Raw genomic sequence first — 17,455 nt, forward strand, 5'->3', positions numbered from 1 at the left:
GTATCAAATCTTTTCAGATAGTTTTACTATCAAAATATTTTTCAATTGCATTTGCCAGTAACCGATTTCATGCCAAGCTAACAAAGCCAATTTAACATAGTTTCGTCACTGTTATCGTTAAAAATTGAACAATAGATGGCGCCAGCGCAGCAATCTGCATTGATCAACTCGTCGCTAAGCAAACGACTTTAATTTATATTTTCGAAGCATTTTATATGCATTTTATTGCTGGCAAGTAATTCATCGCTTAACTCTAAGTTCTATGGTTAACATATTCATAATGATAAGATCAATATTGTATGGAAAGGGCCCTTCCACCGATTTTTACATATTTTTCGTATATCCTTATTCTATCAAACAAAAAATGCAATAAAAACAACAAATTCGAGTAGTCAACTATACAAATCCGGCTCTATAACGAGGTCGATCAGTTTTCGGGTTTAGCCATAATGCGCATAGAGATTGCCATGAGTCGATGTGGATTTGAATTGAACAAGATTTCCGTGTGTCTGCATCGGCTGCTGGTAGTAGGCGGCTTGATGGTAGAGTGCAGGTGAAGCGGGCTCATTTACCTGGATCTGATGATAGTTGGTGATGGGCTCATGCTCGACCACCTCGCGCACCGTCTGGAATGGATGATTGACCACGATGCGGCGTTTGTGGAATGTTTCGCTGGTGGCCGCCGCATCGGTGGGCGCCGCTGTGGCTGAGATGACGCGCTCATTGGGCTGCAGATGACGATTGAGATGGCCAGCGGCACCATTCAGGGAGACGTCCACATCGAGCGGCTGCTGTGCGGGAGTGGGCGTGGCCTGTGTGGTGGGCACAACGGGCGCGGGTGCGGGTGGCTCTACCAAGCGCTGGAACTGCTGCTGCGGTTGATACTGCTGCAAGCGCGAGGATCGCTCCTCTTGCTGCTCCTTCTGCTGGTCACAATCCGGCTTGAGTGGCGTAATCGTGGCCGTGGCTACAATGGATTGATCGCGATCATCCTGATGCGGAATTTGCAAATTAATTTGCGCCTTGGCAGCTGGCTTCGGTTGCTTTGTTGCCTCCACTAAGCGGCCGCTGGACGACTCCAGCTCCGGATCATAACGCATGCGCGAATATGGAGCACTGTACTCCAGCTCTTCGGCCAGTGGACTGCGCTGTCGTGAGGACTGCTGGTAGAAGCCGCGTGGTGCAGCTGTGCGCACCGTTGACTTGGCATAGACCACGGTGGGTCCGGCATGGTTGCGTAAATATGGTTTCAGCTCGGCCACATTTGCGGGCACCTCCTGCACCTCTGTGATACGACGCTCCTTGAGCGCAGGCTGACGACTGCGGCCCAGGTAAATATTATGCTGAGATGGCGGCAAATGGATCTTGTGCTCGTGCTTAATGATCTGCGTGCGTGGCGCTGCCTCCTCCAGGCGAGCTGGCTTGGCCTCCACATTGCCAGCATTGGCATTGGGCAGGAACTCGCCACTGAAGTAATCGTCATTGCTGGGAGTCTGATATGGGGCACGATTGTAGCTATTGCGTTGATAGCCACGCTGTGTTGGATAGCTGGCCTCACTGCGTCCGTACTCATAGTCAGGCTGTTGCTCCGGCTCGACACGTGTCAGCATCTTGGGTGTGAGATGCTTCTTATTGATCTGGTATTGGTTGCCATTGCCATCGGTGGCGATGACACTCGAACTGGAGCTAGAGCTGGAGCTGGAGCTGGGACTGGGGCCTGGCAAGCTCTGACGATTGCCGTCGAGAGCATCGCTGCCTTGTCCGGGTTGCTGTTGCAGCTGCGCCTCGACATAGTCATCCTTGGGCGCCTGATCATAGCTGGGCATGGTCGTCACACTGGAGCCAATGGTGGTGCCCAATTGCTGCTCCTTCTGTGGCGTATCATAGGATGGCCTATACTCGTTGCCATTGTTGTTGTAGCTCTGTGTTTGCACCTGTCCATTGTTGTTGTAGGCGGAGGCAACGGCTGGATGTGGATGACCTAAGGGCAGCAATGTCTCACCTCTAGGTATCTTGGCCACTGGATGATCGAGCTCCACCACCAGCGTGCCAGCTGGCTTAATAACCACGCGCTCTTCGATGTCGTAGAACTCCTTTTGGATAGCCGGATGACGCACTTCGTATTTCTTGGCCTTCAGCGCCGGCTGCACAATCTGTATGGTCTTGGTGACAACGGGGCGTGGCGGTGCGGGCTGCGCATAGCCACGCTGTGGTGGCAGATAGCCGCCAGACTGGTCGGCGTAGTCATCATAGCTGGACGCCTCATCTACATTTGGTGGATACTGATCCTGATAGTCAGCCTGGGAATCGCCATAGCTGTAGCCGCCCTGGTCGTAGCTGGGTCGATTGTAGCTGTTGTCGAAGGAGGGATCGTAGGCAGACTCATTGGGAGTCGAAGCAGGCGCAGGAGCTGGCGCTGCAACCGAGCTAGAGCTAGAGCTGGAGCTGGAGCTGGAACTCGAGCCCGCTGCAGGCGCAATGGAAGCAGCTTGCACTGAGGCTGGCAGCGGGGCCTGTGGCTCATAGATGGGTTTGCTATCCGGTGCCTGCTCCACGTTGGCACTCTGGCCCTGTGGAGCTGCAGGCGCAACTACCTGACGCTCAAACATGCGCAGCTGCTGGGATTTGCTGCCACCAATGGACACAGCATCGTCGTCAGCTATGGAACTGGAACTAGAGCTGCTGCTGCTGCTGGATTGAGTATAGCGCTGAGGCGAAGGACTGGAGGATTCAAAGACCTGTGGGCAGTAAAGAGCAAAATTTATAGTGAAACTAGATTCGCAACCACAAATGTCTCCAGCTTACAGTTTCCACGGTAGGTCCATGGCTATGATAGGATTGTATGTAACGCTCGAACTCCTGATTCTGACGCAGTTGCTGGTTGCGCTGACGGAATTGTCCGCTGAGCGGCGGCTGTTGGTACAAGGAAGGACGACGACTGTGCATACGACGACGTGGCATGCGAGCATTGGGATTGACGGCAACTGGTTGAGCAGGCTGCAGACCCAAACCCTGGCGTGGAGTCAGTGGTTGCTGCTGTGATTGCATTTGCTGCTGTTGCTGCTGTGGCTGCAACTGTTGCTGCTGTTGCTGTTGCTGCTGTTGTTGTGGTCGCTCCTGCAATCTGGCAAAGCCTTGCTCCTGCTGCATTCTGTAGGGACCCGCCTTCAGCTCAGCCGGCGCCTCTCCATCAATGATGGTGACATCAGCCGGATTTGTGGCTGGCTGCTGGGCTATGGAGATGTTGACATGTGTCGCCGCATGGCTGGCGCCAACGAGCGCCAACAGCAGCAGTAACAGCGCACGACTCATCATTCTAATCCGCTCAAGCACTCACTTACTCGTCTCACTCCTCTGTGTGCGTATGTGTTCGCTGGAAATGCGCGACTGTCGAACGCGTCTCGTTGTTTGACAAACTGCGAGGCATGCGTCGCATATTTATACGCAAAGGGGAATCCGTTGGCGAGCGCTGAGTGCGAGTCCGATTACGATTACGATAGCGATCGCTAACCAATTTTACGAATGATCAGCTCAGGCATGAGCGTGTCAGTGTCAATGCCAGTGAGGCCAAAAACACCCTCCCTGTTTAGGGATATGAGATGCTTGCCCCAGTTCCACAATTTAAGGCAAACCAAGATGATGCACAGATCAATACTGTTTCGCTTTGTTTTCGTTTTCAATTTCAATTTCGATGTCGATTTGTGGCACGCGCATTTCAATTGCCAAAAATACAAAAACAGTGTAATGCTGCTTGCCGTACTTGGCGGCGTGCAACATTTTCGCTTAATTGTCGGAAGGTCAGTGCACAGGTCGCCCCAGCGCCAGCGCCTATGCGGCGTATGAGTGATGTGCGGCCAAATAGTTGGCGATTTTCGATTTGAACTTGAAATTGCATTTTCTAAATGAGATTCAACGCCTCGCACTTTAATTGTATTTTGGAATTTGAGTTTTGATTTGGTTTCGCTTCGATTTTCAGCTACAAATTGATCGTGTGCGTGTGTGTGTGTGTGTGTGCGTGTGTGTGATACACATTTGTGATACTCCGTTTGCTCAGTCAGGCACTTTTGCGCAATTGCAGTTGGCGAAGAATTTGCAAGCAAGTCCATACGTAATGCTACAGATACACTTCAATAAAGGTTAACTGTTGTGTGGGCGTCTCTCCCACTGTCCAGCCATAAACTCAAGCAAAGTGAAGTCTTGAATGGCTAAACAAGACGATCAAAATAACAAAACTGAATGGCTAACCACGAACTACGGACAATTTACAAATGAAGTACGAAGGTGCTGTTAATATACCTTTGCTTTGCAGACCAACTTTACAACAAATACAAATGATATTTGTTTATTGTGTTGTAGGCGCTAAAAGAAACAACAGCCTAGGCCAATGCACAAACAGCCTGTGTGAGCTGCATTCGAAACGAGTTTTGTGTAAAATATGTAATATTTGTGTGTGTGTGAACTTGAAAGTTAGTGCTTTAAGGGCATTTAGCCTGAACAGTTACTCAGTTTGTGCTCAGTCAGAAGGTATGCCAAAAGCATTGCACTTGATAAAGGTCGAAAGTGTTGAAAACAAGGAATTCTAGAAAGTAACGGTTTTTTTTAGAATCAACTGAATCAGTATCAGGATGATATTTTATGTTAATTTAGAAATTTAACTACAAAGCATAAACTGAGCGGGACAGTATATAAATTATTCACCAAAGAAAAACAATTTTTTTTTTTTAAATTAAAATCAAATATTGTAAGAATTTATTTTTAGTAAATTTATTCTATTTATTAGCTACTTTAATATTTATATTTACTTTAATAATCACAGAGTATTTTTCTTTTATTGTATTAGACTTATTACCATCTAGCTCAAATTCATGCCTAAATCAAAGTAAAAACTTTACAATTGAAAACTTTCCGTGCAGGCTTTGTTTTTAACTTCCAGGCGAATATTCATGCAAATTTGCATAAAACTAAATACAATGATATGAATAATATAAAGTTTCGACTTTCAATTGTTTTGTAATTGTTTTGTACATTCAGCCAAAAAGCATTTTCATGTTTGCTCTCACTCTTCAGGGCAGAAAACGTCAGAAGCAGTAATAGCCATGGCAACAGACAAAAACAACTATTAATACAATTTTCAGCTGCCAAAGGGCTAAAAATAGTGAAGTTAAGGAATTAGTGCTTAAATTAAGCTAAAATGGAGAGAAACTACGCATTTAGCAGCAACTACACCTTCTGCACATCCTGTATGCTATATGCTTACATCCTTGTATCCTTGTATCCTTGTATCCTGTATCGAGGTGAACCCACGTGCCGTGCGTATTGCATACATAAATACCAATTGAGCATACGACGTAGTTGGCAACGAGCACAATAATAAAAACAATGCGGAATACAAATATAGCGGAGACCGGGAGACTGAGTCGAGATATTTAAATCAGCTGAACGCAGGCAGGTGGGCGATGGGCTGGCTGTTTACCACGCTTGCCACACCTGATTAAAATCTATTGACACCAAAACTGGAACACGCGGCAATTTCCAGCTAACAAGGGCTTAAATAAAATAGAAGGGAAACGGAAATGGGTTCCCTCGGCTCCGCTAATGAAACCCAATTACAGGTGAATCGTCGCTAGCCGGGGCAAACAGAAACAGCTGCGACGAGTCGACGAGTCGCTGGCGCAGCTGCCGCTACACCTGTTAACGCTATTTGCATTTCAGTCAAGCTATCACCCACGCAATCCTGCACCAGTACCTCATATAGTTTATTATTATGTACAAAGGGGGAAGGACGTAAGACCCATCTCTCACTCTCATATTCTCTCTGTCTATTTCTCTCTCTGTCTTTCTCTCAGTCACCATCCAGCCTGTCTCATCTTGCGTTTTATGTGCAAGGACATGCGCAAACAACACCCCCGCCCACCTGTGCCGTCACTTGGCCGCCGCCATCCAGCCAACCCCACCCACCAGAGCAGCCCACTCTCCGGCAACAGCCGCAGCTGCTCTAGAGTTGTATAAATAAGGCGCAGCTAGGAGCAGGCAGCCTCAGTTGCTGGACCGTGTTGCTCGCGTAGTGTCCTTGTTGTTGCTCATTTGCAGAGCAGCAGATAGCAGTGCTATCCTGCCCACGTTAAACAGCCGCAAACTGTTGCGAAAAGTAGAAGCAAATAAGCAGAAGCGGAAAAGTTGCAATTGTTAGCGGAAGTTAATTCGTTTCCATGTGTTTACCCCCATTACCGATCGCCGTAATTGCACAAACTTTGGAGTATTCCACTTAAATTGAAGCCAGGTGAGAGCACTTATTTCATTTGACACCTACACGACACGTGTAATATGAAGCTACGATTCGTGCGTCTGGGTTTGTTTTGCCTCTGTTTGAGTAGGGGTTTCAATATAAACAAATAGAGCGGAGCTAAGTGGGTTTATTTAATGGGTAGCTTGTGTGGGTTTCTAGGCAATTTAAATTGTTGTCTTAAAGCTAATTAAAATGTGGAAATTGTATACAAAAAAGTAGTAAAAGTATTTTTATTTATTGTAAGTGGAGTGAAAACATTGTAAAAGCAGAGCTGAATTGAATAATGAAGTTCTTTTATAAAACATGATTTCTGAGCTATGCTCTACTACTAAAAATACATATTTACATTTATATTCCATTGTTATATTAGGGAACACTATATTCTACCATTTGAGATACATTTACATTCTATTTCTAGAAATATCCATGCACTTGATATAGGAAAGACCAATTTTTAGATAGGAAACATCCATTCACTAAATACATATATCAGGCAACAATTTACATTTATGATATGCTCTTAGAAAATTGGGAATTCTCTGCTCTAAATTTTCATATAAATTATATATTAGCGTAAGTTAATTTATGAATTTCTTGTTATATTTTATGAGTTTTGTTATAGTATATTATTATAATTGAGCTCTACTTTCTTATCACTTTGCAAAAGCCAAAAGCAACCGCTCACAGTGGCTTGTATTGCAATTAAGACTGACTGAAATATCTTTACTAAATAAAAAATATTATTATATTTATATTTTACATATATTTATATTTTTATAAAATAAGCTAAATTATTATACATAAATATATAAGAAAAATTTAAACTTAAGTACTCGAAACTTCCTTAAAATGGATATTAAATATTTACAAGCAGCTTGTAACTTGCGAACCAATTTTGACAACAGATTTGTTACATTCGGTGCTTCCAGTAGCTTAGCGCCTTTACAACACTGGCCAAGGCAAGTGTACGGTGCTACCCACTTTGAGCTGCCACTGACTTGCCAGTGTTGCAACTTTGGGTAATAAAACAAGCAAAAAAGAACATTAGCAAAGAAGAAGAGTAAAAAAAAAAATAAATAAATATATGTAGCATGAGTTGGTTCTCAATAGAGAATCATATGGCCAGCAAATAGTGGTTAAAAGCACAAATGAGCGTCACAGCGACATAGGCCGATAACAAAATAAATTAATATAGAAAGCGAAGAAAAAAAACAACATAGAAAAACCACCCTTAATTATCGTGTCCGAGCACAGTGCAACGCAGCTTTTCTAAGGGTTCGGCATTCAGTTGAACAGCAAACTTCGCAGCGGACGGTTCGCAGTTTCGATTGCGCTTCCCCATTTTCTACAACAATTTTAGCAAACTTCTCTCACACTCATACACACACACACAGAGTCGGCTAGCGAGTGCACACACACAGACAGCGTATATCAAACAGTAAATGTGTGCGTGTGCGTGTTGAGTGTTGAGTGTGTGCGTGTATTTCTCGACATTGTCGACGTTCTCCTCAAACCAAACAGTAAAAAGTAAAAAAAAAAGAGAAGAAGAAGCAGCAGCAAAAGCAAGTGCAAACATGGCCGAAAATTGCCCGAAATGCAAAAAATCAATCAACTCGAAGGATGCAATCATCATCTGCAATTCAGATGACTGCCTGAAGAAGTTCCATCGCACGTGCGTCAATATTGACGATGCGATGTACGATTTAATACAAAAGAATCCGATGATATCGTTCAACTGTGATGAGTGCAGAAATCAATCGTCGAAGGCACTGTCCGCCAAGCTGCACACCATCGAGGAGAAGGTGAACAAGGTGTGCAACGGCGTCAATCAGATCCAGGGACGCATGTACCAGCAATATTTCCAATTTGGCAATCAGCCCGTCAACAATCTCGATGGCAAAAAACATCCGCAGCAGAACAATCTGATTGTCGTTGGCAACAATTGCAACTCGGATCGATTGCAGGTCGTCTGCGACTACGGTCGTTGGGTGCAGGTGGGCAAGTTTGCGACAAACACCAGCGAGGATGACATTATCGAGCACCTTGCAGAGGAGCTGAAAATCAATAAGAATCTGGTGAAGTGCACCAAACTGGTGAAGAACGATGCCAATCTATCGCAATTGTCATATTGCAAATTCAAAATATCCATACCGGACTATCGTTTCAATGAGCTGTTCAACGAGGCTATTTGGCCGAGTGGTGTTATGGTTAGCCCCTTCACGCCACGCTCTCAGTTGAATCAGAACCGCATATAAAACGAGTGGCGAGAGCGGCAGCCGGCGAGAGCGAGACAGAGCGAGTATGAGAGCGCGCCTGCGCATCACTAAGCAAGATGGTGGTGCTAGGCACTGAGAGAGAATGACATACAGTGCGAGAGGGAGAGAGAGAGTGAGGATGGGGGTCGCTTGCCGGTCGTATGGCAACAACAACAACAACAGTTATTCATTCGATAATGTTTTTTGCCGGTTTGGCTCACAATTGTATGCAAACATTTTTGGACAACTCGACTTGGACTTTGTCTAACAACTTTCAAAGCTTACACTTAATTAAAGAAAACCAAAATACTTAACGAATTAACTTTGAAAATGCATTTTAAAATATTTTAGCGTTGCGTCAAAAATAATCTAATGGAAAACAAAAAATAAAAACAAGAAATATAATAATATTTTAATGGCAAGCCAAAAAGGAAAAAAATACTTAAGGCCGAAACATAAAGACAAAAGTAAAATATTTATAAATACATTGAAGCTTAAATAGCAAGGCACCAAAAAAAAAAAAAAAAAAAAAAAAAAAAAATAATAATAAAAAAATAAAAATAAAACAATGTTTTGTTTTTTAACAATGGATTTAATATTTGATATAATTTTCAAAATTCATATTAATATTATTTTTATTGTATTTCCCTGTCTTGAACTAGAAATACCAAAGCATTAACTTTTAAAACAACATAACAAGAAGTAATACAAACCTAAAACTATATTCAGCTATATTTATATTCGTATGCGTAGTTTAAAGCATTTTCAAAGCTTGTTCTCAAAAATTTCTAGAAATTTTGCGAACCTATTCAAAACCAATATTATATATGTATTTTCAACTATATTCCAAACTAAATATGCTAGAAAAGAAAAATGAAATGTGACAAATAGTGAAATCTTTTCAAAAGTGTTCGAGCATTCAGAGAGAATGCGCAGCTGGGCAAAATTTGTTGCAATAAAAACTCAAGTCAAGAATATATAGAGAGAACGATGTAATAGAATATTATATACATAAATATATATATTTCGTAATTGATGTATTTTTTGAATGCGAAACACAATGTTTCGCTAACACGAACAACAACAATTTTTCAATGATCGCAGCTTCGGATGTTCAAGTTTGAATATGGAAAAATGGGGGGTTGGGATGCATCCGAGGTGTGCTTCATAACATACATAAACATATAAAAACAAAGACAGCAAACGTAGATTTATATTTACGCAAAAGAAATACAACAAAACACATATATTATATATTTAGTATACAAACAATATGCATGCATGTATTTATGTCAAACTTTTTCAATAAATTCTACAAAAAAATATTAATTTTCAAAGACAATATATTATGGGTGCATGGGCATTAAGAGGAAAGTTTATAATAACTATAAATCAGTTTCATATTTTTGTAAATTATAATACAAATTTTTAAGTATTTTATCCCATGAAAATGATGGCATTTCCATCTCTTAAGTTTTCTCATTTAAGCTGCCTTCTATTCAGGCAATATGACCAACTCGAAACGCAAACAGCCCACAACACCAAATGCAACAGAAGCCAACATTGAAGATGAAGCCACAAAGTCCACAATTGTGACTGATGAGCCGACCAAGTCCAACGCAAAGTTGTCCGCCAATAAATCCTCGTCAACTGCTCAGTTTTTCAAGCTCTGCTTTGGACATGATCTACACAATTTTGACAATTTGCAAACGTTTACCAAATGGCTGCATCGGCCGGTAGATGGTGCTGCTCTGGGTGTATTCCGAATGCTCTACGGCGCAGCCATGTTGATTGATATCGCCGAGGAGCGAGGCGGCGGACAGCTGGACGTCCGCTTTGGCGAGCCCCATCACTGTCACTTTCCTCTGTTCAATGGCATACATGCTCTGGACTATCCGCTGATGGGCTGCGTCTATCTGGCCATGTGGCTGGGCGCCATGGGCATTGCGCTGGGTTATCGCTTTCGCATCAGCTGTTTGTCCTTTGTGACGTGCTACTGGTACATCTTTTTGCTGGACAAGCCGGCGTGGAATAATCACAGCTATCTATTTGGCCTGGTGGGCACCTTGCTGCTGTTCACGCGAGCGAATTGCTATTGGTGGGCTTAATATATATATAATATATAATTCCAAATCCTTACATTTATTATTTGATTTTCCAGCTCCTTGGACAGTTGGCTACATCCAGAGCTGCGTCGAGCAGTGCCCTATTGGAATTACTTTCTCATCAAGTTTCAGTTCTTTGTGCTCTACATGTACGCAGGCCTGAAGAAGTTCTCATTCGAGTGGCTCTCCGGCTATGCGATGACGAGTCTCAGTCAGCATTGGGTCTTTGCGCCATTTCGTCAGGTTTTAGATGGAGAGCTCATCGATCTGCTGATTATCCATTGGTTCACAGCCTTCTTCGACCTGTCCATAGCGTTCTTTATGACGTGCGAGAAGACGCGACTGTTGGTGACTCCATTTATGATCAGTTTTCATTTGATGAACTCGCGTCTGTTTGTTATAGGTGAGTAGCAAAGGTCCTACCTGATCTAATCTTGTTTATATATACATATTTCTGCTTTGTAGGCATGTTTCCTTGGGTTTGCTTGGCGGAAGTCCCACTCTTCTATAGCTTTGACTGGCCAAGACGACTATGGCGCCCAACCAAGCCTGGCTCGTCTGCAGTAGAGGCGCCGATAAAGGCACCATCTCAAACCTCACCTGGCTTTGGTGCTCAGCTGCGCAGTTGTTTGATCCTCTTCTACTGCGCTCTGCAGCTTTTCTTGCCCTACTCGCACTTCATTACCAAGGGCTACAACAACTGGACGAATGGTCTGTATGGCTACTCCTGGGACATGATGGTGCACTCGTACGACACAGTGTTGACATCCGTTAAGATTGTTGACAACAACAATCAGCAGGTGCATCATCTGAATCCCTATGCCTTCACCGAATACGATCGCTGGACAAAATACGCCGACATGGCTGTGCAGTACGCCAAGTGCATTGAGAAGAACATACACGAGGATATGGATAGGAATCCAAAGAATAGTCCGCTGACCAGCAAAAATATTTCCATCTACTTTGACATCTGGTGTGCCATGAATGGACGCTTCCAGCAGCGCACCTTTGATCCGCGAGTGGATCTACTCAAAGCGCCATGGTCGCCGTTCAAGCGCACGCCCTGGTCGCTGCCGCTGCTCACGGAGCTCAATCACATGCGACCGAAATTGAAGACAATTGCAGACGAGGTGCTCGCCTGGAATAACTATTCGGATGTTATATTCGTGGCCGACTTTCCGGGTCTAACGCTGAGTAACTTCATTGCACCGGCTCTGTTTAACTGCAGCCTGACGATCCTTGAGGGCAATGTACGCTACAAGAGCGCCAATGATGACGAGGCGTATTTCCTCACCGCCGGCAAGAGCATCAGCCTGGAGAGCAATGCCACGCACTATGTGACCACCATTGGCCAGAAGCCCGCCTCCTATTTGTACACCTATGTCAATAGGACAATGCTCGAGCAGGATATTGTTATAGATGATGTGGGTCAGACTAAAGATAAACCATTGTTGCCCTTGTGGCAAGAGTTCAAGCAGCGCGTCTCCAATTACCAACAGTTCCTTGCACATTTGGCCAATTGTTTGCTCTTTTTATTATACGATGTGCCCATACCTATTTCCATACGAGAGAGAGATTAAGAATGAAGCAGTCGAGATTATACATATATTCCACTTGCTACAACAAATGTATTTTCTTGCCTAAGCCCCCAAGTGTCACAAATTTGTGCGTGATAAAACTGATAATAAATGTTTAATGTTATACCTCTGATAGGAAAGAGTTTTATAAACTTAGAATGGAATTGAAATGCTAGCTAAGATGATCTACAGTGTTTAACTAACTCAAAAGCAGACCTTTCAAGTTCAGTTAGTTGAGTTACAGGCACTTAAAAATTTAATAAATTCAAATTTGCAACATGTCTTGAACGGAAAAGACAATCCATAGCCGTTGCACTTGGTGCTTGAGAATGTTTTCACTTTGAAGCGCTTCTCCATCGAAATATACAATTAATTTACATACGCTATTATTGATTATATGTATATATGTATATGTATATGTATAACTGTATTTACAACCGGACACAATATTTCTTTCAGCCTAAAAATTAACAACAAACGGTCTACTATAAATTTTGTGGCCTTGTCAAGTAACTAAGCACACGCACTCTTAAAACTAGAACAAATAACCAGACAGGTCAACATTGGACTACACAGCAGCCGCTGAGACGCGCTCCTGGCGACTGGGATCGAACTGTTGGGTTTGTGTTTCCCACAGGCGCGCATAGAGGCCATTCTGACTGAGCAGCTCCTTGTGTGTGCCACGCTCGCCCACATGGCCATTCTCCAGTACCAGAATCTCATCGGCATCCTTTATCGTCGACAAGCGGTGGGCAATGCAAATGCTGGTGCGACCCGTGGTGGCGCGCGACAGGGCTTTCAGTATGTTCTGTAATAGCAAGGTTCCATAAGTAAAGTAATTGAGCTGAAATTTAATGGCGATACTCACATGCTCTGTAATCGAGTCCAGGCTGCTGGTAGCCTCATCGAAGATTAGAATGGGCGTGTTCTTCAGAATAGCACGCGCAATGGCCACGCGTTGCTTTTCACCTCCGGAGAGCTTGAGGCCGCGTTCCCCGACCTGAGTGCTATATTGATTTGGCCAACTCATGATTGATTCATGCAGATCGGCCATGCGTGCAGCGTTTTGCACATCTTCGTGGGATTTGCTCAGATTGCCATAGTGTATGTTGTGTTCGATGGTATTATGGAATAGCACCGAGTCCTGAGGTACTACAGCAATGCTTCGGCGCAAGCTGTCCAATTCAACGCCGCTGATATCCTGGCCTCCGATCAAAATGCGACCTGAGTTGGGCTCGAAGAAACGGAAGAGCAGTCGCACCATAGATGACTTGCCGGAGCCGGAGCCACCCACAATTGCAACATTCTTGCCGGCGGGTATGGTGAACGACAAATCCTTAAAAATCGCCTTGCCCGGCTCATACTCGAAGCTCACATTTTGGAACTCAATGGACGCATTGCTATTGTCCACGTATAGAGGCTGCGCATTGGGCGCCGTCTGTATGCGGCTGTCCACATTCATCAGCGTAAACATGGCCTGCATGTCGAGCAGTGCTTGCCGCACCTCACGATAAACGCTGCCCAGAAAGCCCAGCGGTATGGATAGCTGGAAAAGCAGACCATTCACCATGACCAGATCTCCGACCGTCATGTTGCCCTGGGCAATCTCCTTGGCTGCCAGCACCATGATCAAACTGAGCGCACTGCTGAAGATCGCATTCTGTCCGAAATTGAGAAGAGCCAAACTGGAGCTGGTTTTCAAGCTGGCCGCCTCGTATTTCTTAAGCACCTCGTTGTAGCAGCCAGCCTCGTACTTTTCGTTGTTGAAATACTTAACAGTTTCGTAGTTGATAAGCGAATCGACTGCCTTATTGCCAGCCTCGTTCTCCGCCTGATTCATGTAGACACGAAAGCGCGTACGCCATTGCGTCACGCTCAGCGTATACAAAGCGTAGATGCCCACACAGCCCATGCTGACGCCAGCGAAAGCTAAGCCGTACTTAAAGCCCAACAAACTGGACACGAGCGTCAGCTCAAAGATCGTGGGCACTATATTGAACACCATGGCTGACAGCACAAAGTTAATGCCACGCGATCCACGATCAATTGTCTTGGACAACGCGCCCGTCTGCTTGTTCAAGTGGAACGCCAAGTCCAGATTGTGAAGATGCAGAAACACATTGGTGGCTATTTTGCGTATGGAATGATGAGCCACCTTGGCAAACACAGCGTTGCGCAGCTCATTGAAGCCCGCCGCACTAGCTCTGGCAATGCCATCTGCAAGGAGTGAAGTCTTAAGTCTAAATCGTATAGCAATCGGAGTGGGCGTACTTACAGCCCAATAGCATGGCAGTAGCCGCCGACAACACAGCGTCCGGCGCTGTGTCCATGTTCAGCGTTGTCATCGTGTCTATGGCGCCCTTAAATAGAAATGGAACGCAAACTGTCAGCAGCTTGGAGCCAGCCAGCAGGCCCAGCGAGATGCCCACGCTGTTGATGAAACGATGATAGATGTTAAATATATGACTATATATACAATGTATATATAATTTCATTCCGACTTACCGTTTGCGTACGAGCGCATCCTCCTTTGGCCAGATGTACGCCATCATCGCTCGCAGCATATCCTTGGAGGTGACCTCTGGTGCATCCAGTTTCCCAAGCGTTGAGCCGCCATCGTTGCCGCCGCTGCCTATATGAACGTGACATAGTCTTGATTGTTGTTGTTGTTGTTGTTGTGGCAGTCGTTGTTGTTGTTGTAGCACTGCTGCTGATGCTGTTGCTGCAACTGCATCGAATTGACTTTATTGCAGCTAAATCCAAACAGGCGCCAATACAACAAACGAACAGACAAACAAACAAACGAAGTGCATTCTTTTTTTTTGTGTTTGTTAACAACTTATTGGCTCAGATAACAAAACAAAAATTAGTTAGTCAAAAATATAAACATGGAATATAGATGAACAAGCAAGTGCTTAGCCTAAGTGTAAGACTTTTTAGTTTCAACTACATCAAAGCTCTGCTGAAATCATCTAAATGAAATGAATCAAACAGAAATTAAGTAGCCTTTGTCCGTTGAGGGTTTCTTAAATATGTCCTCTACGTGGTTATACGAGGGTAGTCAGCACAATGGTGTATTATTTACTTATTTAAATAAAGTTCACAAACTAATCAAACTTCTCTCGCATATCAAGTGATACGCTGAATTGGGGTGGCAGCCACACCTACCTTTCGTCTTCTTTGCAAAAACGCCCCCAAGCAGTTTGCTGCCCGGCGTGGGCGTGAATGGTGTTATCTTCTTGCTCGATTTGGCATTATTATTCTGTGATTCATCGTTCGATCTGGCGAGCGTGGAATATAACTGCAAGGCAAAACGAAAACTTTATGACAAATGACACGAGATTTTTCACAAAAATATATAAAATTGTACTTTATTGTATAAAAGAAAATTCATTTAGCCTTAACTATGAGCCTGCTCAAAGTCGCGTAGGTAACGTAGACATTCTATCAGGTAGCCAAGTGCAACAGTTCCGCTCTCCGTGAGCTGTGGCTGCTGCTGCAGTGCATTTACAAATCCCTGATACTCCTTAATTTTATAAGCCAGCAAGTAGCTCAGCTCCGGCTGCACATTATCGAATTGCTCAACATCGCCGAAGGCAATTTGATTGAGCACATTGGGAAAATACGCCTGTTGCTTGAAGATTAGATGTAACACGACACGCAAATTGTGCGAGCAGCCATCCTGGATGTGCACAAACATCTGATCCATTAGATTATGCTCCCTGATGAACTTAAATATATTGCGATGATAGCTCTGCGCTGCCAGCTCCTTGTTGTGCGCGATGAGCTGCTCAATGTCCTGCAGCGAGAATTCGAAGTAATCGTGTGCATTGTGCTCCAAATAAAAGCCATATTCAGTGATTAGCTTCAAATTGGGCAAAGCTCCATAGCTGATGTAGAGCTGTTCATATGGCTTAAGTATGGGTTTTGAGAAGGCTTCCAGAGTAAGGACATACTCCTGACTTTTACTGTAGAGCTGCGCTGTGGTCCGCACGCTGTCAGAATGATTGAATAGATCCAGAAAAGGCGCCAGAGCTAAGTTTGAGCTGTCATTAAGCAGCGGCTGGAAATGACTCTTGTTGGACTGCTTCAGTTGCCTTGCATCAAGGTAGACACTGCGCGTGTTGACAGTAAAGTAGGCAATTTTGTATTCCGCCAACGCCCAGATGTCCTCGCAGTAGCGATTGCCACAGGACTCGCAATGCTGTGAGCCTAGTAGAGCCTTCAGCACCTGATAATACTCGCGTATCTGACGATTTTGTGCCACTGTACGTTCAAGCAATGTATCGGGCAGGCACTGCAGCTCGCTGATAGCACAGAAATAGGGAGTCGTATAGCTGCTGGGTAGAGTGTCCAAATAGGCAGACCATCGAGAATCCTTTGTGCACTCATACAGATGTCTCTGATACATTAGATAGCAGGCCACAAGCGCTTGAAAGGATATGCGTGCATCCTTGTCAAACAAATCCCTATTAAAGAGTTGCTTAAATCCTTCATCCGCCTCCAGTGTGGCTATACTAATTAGGCAGCTGGCGGGCAGACGTATCAACTCATCGCCTGCCTGGAAACTTTTAATCTTGGAGCACAGCCCGCGTCCGGTTTGTGAGAAAGTCAAAGCTGAGAGACGAGTCTCATTGCGCCAGCCCAGCGCATGAAGTTGGCCATAGAGCACGTGCAAAGCATTATCAAGTGTTGTAGATGATGGTGTTGGTGTTTGTGAATTGCGACGCTGTCTGTGCCGCTGTGTGCGCCCCATTCTGAGTGTGTGTGCTGTTTTGGCGCCCGTTTATTTGCTGTTTTTTTTTTTTTTTTTTTAGGTTTTGTTTTTGTTTTTAGTCTTGCTGCAACGAAAGAAGCAAGTGCGTACGTTCGTAAAGGTATTAAAATAAAATATCAACAAATTTTTCGAAAAGGGGCCAAAACAACACACACGCATACTGTTGCCTGACCTCTTTGCTCTTTTTCTTGTATATTTATAGCCAATAATCTGCACATCATGCCTGCTAATCTTTATCATTATGAAATCGTAACCTAGCCGCAAATGGCCTTGAATATGGTTTATCGTGTTGTTATTTGTACTTACCACATATGCTGGATGTCTTGTTCTGATCTGTTTCTGGCATGTAATGTGGAAGGTGTAGGTCAGTGTTTTCTTTTTACTACACAATTTACTTAGGTATAATAGTCCGGCCATAACTTTTATACGCAAAAACAAACACTAAATTCTGATAC

At 44.2% G+C, this 17,455-nt stretch overlaps 5 protein-coding genes across 10 annotated transcripts; 2 read left to right on the forward strand and 3 right to left on the reverse strand.

Annotated features, from left to right (window-relative positions):
* Positions 1–187: 187 nt before the first annotated feature.
* On the reverse strand, positions 188–3,629 carry LOC108612243 (uncharacterized). Its single transcript, XM_018005119.2, has 2 exons — positions 2,806–3,629; positions 188–2,738 (listed from the first exon to the last, which is right to left on the reverse strand). Exons 1-2 carry the CDS (start codon positions 3,313–3,315, stop codon positions 441–443), a joined length of 2,808 nt encoding a protein of 935 aa, XP_017860608.1. The 5' UTR covers positions 3,316–3,629; the 3' UTR covers positions 188–440.
* Positions 3,630–7,597: 3,968 nt separating this feature from the next.
* ABCB7 (ATP binding cassette subfamily B member 7) lies at positions 7,598–17,441 on the reverse strand. Of its 6 annotated transcripts, none has more exons than XR_016269826.1 (7): positions 17,307–17,441; positions 15,392–15,524; positions 14,729–14,951; positions 14,499–14,653; positions 13,092–14,440; positions 12,287–13,031; positions 7,598–12,200 (listed from the first exon to the last, which is right to left on the reverse strand). XR_016269826.1 is itself a non-coding variant. In XM_018007977.2 (6 exons), the coding sequence occupies exons 1-6, from the start codon at positions 17,415–17,417 to the stop codon at positions 12,792–12,794; spliced, it is 2,115 nt and encodes a 704-aa protein (XP_017863466.1). In that variant the 5' UTR covers positions 17,418–17,441; the 3' UTR covers positions 7,598–12,791. The 6 variants fall into 6 exon arrangements, 3 of the variants coding, with proteins under 3 accessions (XP_017863466.1, XP_017863465.1, XP_089323638.1); XR_016269825.1 differs by having other exon boundaries at positions 7,598–10,613; positions 10,682–13,031; XR_016269824.1 differs by having other exon boundaries at positions 7,598–10,633; positions 10,682–13,031.
* On the forward strand, positions 7,861–9,870 carry LOC108614068 (uncharacterized). The gene has a single exon (XM_018007984.2). The coding sequence runs from the start codon at positions 7,861–7,863 to the stop codon at positions 8,539–8,541; it is 681 nt and encodes a 226-aa protein (XP_017863473.1). The 3' UTR covers positions 8,542–9,870.
* On the forward strand, positions 10,050–14,860 carry GC (gamma-glutamyl carboxylase). The gene is made up of 3 exons (XM_018007981.2): positions 10,050–10,639; positions 10,703–11,049; positions 11,112–14,860. Exons 1-3 carry the CDS (start codon positions 10,050–10,052, stop codon positions 12,224–12,226), a joined length of 2,052 nt encoding a protein of 683 aa, XP_017863470.1. The 3' UTR covers positions 12,227–14,860.
* On the reverse strand, positions 15,624–17,448 carry LOC108614067 (SET domain-containing protein 4). The gene is made up of 2 exons (XM_018007983.2): positions 17,307–17,448; positions 15,624–17,064 (listed from the first exon to the last, which is right to left on the reverse strand). Exon 2 carries the CDS (start codon positions 16,977–16,979, stop codon positions 15,624–15,626), a length of 1,356 nt encoding a protein of 451 aa, XP_017863472.1. The 5' UTR covers positions 16,980–17,064; positions 17,307–17,448.
* Between the last annotated feature and the right edge of the window lie 7 nt (positions 17,449–17,455).

The sequence above is a fragment of the Drosophila arizonae genome, chromosome 4, assembly GCF_054131065.1.
Source record: "Drosophila arizonae isolate 15081-1271.41 chromosome 4, UAZ_ARI_1.0, whole genome shotgun sequence".
NCBI lineage: Eukaryota > Metazoa > Arthropoda > Insecta > Diptera > Drosophilidae > Drosophila > Drosophila arizonae.

Coding starts and splice junctions, on each gene's coding strand:
- LOC108614068 (XM_018007984.2), top strand. CDS start 7,861: ATGGCCGAAAATTGCCCGAAATGCAAAAAATCAATCAACTCGAAGGAT.
- GC (XM_018007981.2), top strand. CDS start 10,050: ATGACCAACTCGAAACGCAAACAGCCCACAACACCAAATGCAACAGAA. Junction 10,640..10,702: donor ACGCGAGCGAATTGCTATTG/GTGGGCTTAATA, acceptor TTGATTTTCCAG/CTCCTTGGACAGTTGGCTAC. Junction 11,050..11,111: donor CTCGCGTCTGTTTGTTATAG/GTGAGTAGCAAA, acceptor TCTGCTTTGTAG/GCATGTTTCCTTGGGTTTGC.
- LOC108612243 (XM_018005119.2), bottom strand. CDS start 3,315: ATGATGAGTCGTGCGCTGTTACTGCTGCTGTTGGCGCTCGTTGGCGCC. Junction 2,739..2,805: donor ATGGACCTACCGTGGAAACT/GTAAGCTGGAGA, acceptor TACTGCCCACAG/GTCTTTGAATCCTCCAGTCC.
- LOC108614067 (XM_018007983.2), bottom strand. CDS start 16,979: ATGGGGCGCACACAGCGGCACAGACAGCGTCGCAATTCACAAACACCA.
- ABCB7 (XM_018007976.2), bottom strand. CDS start 17,417: ATGGCCGGACTATTATACCTAAGTAAATTGTGTAGTAAAAAGAAAACA. Junction 15,525..17,306: donor CAAGACATCCAGCATATGTG/GTAAGTACAAAT, acceptor TTTGCCTTGCAG/TTATATTCCACGCTCGCCAG. Junction 14,654..14,728: donor GATGCGCTCGTACGCAAACG/GTAAGTCGGAAT, acceptor TTTCATCAACAG/CGTGGGCATCTCGCTGGGCC.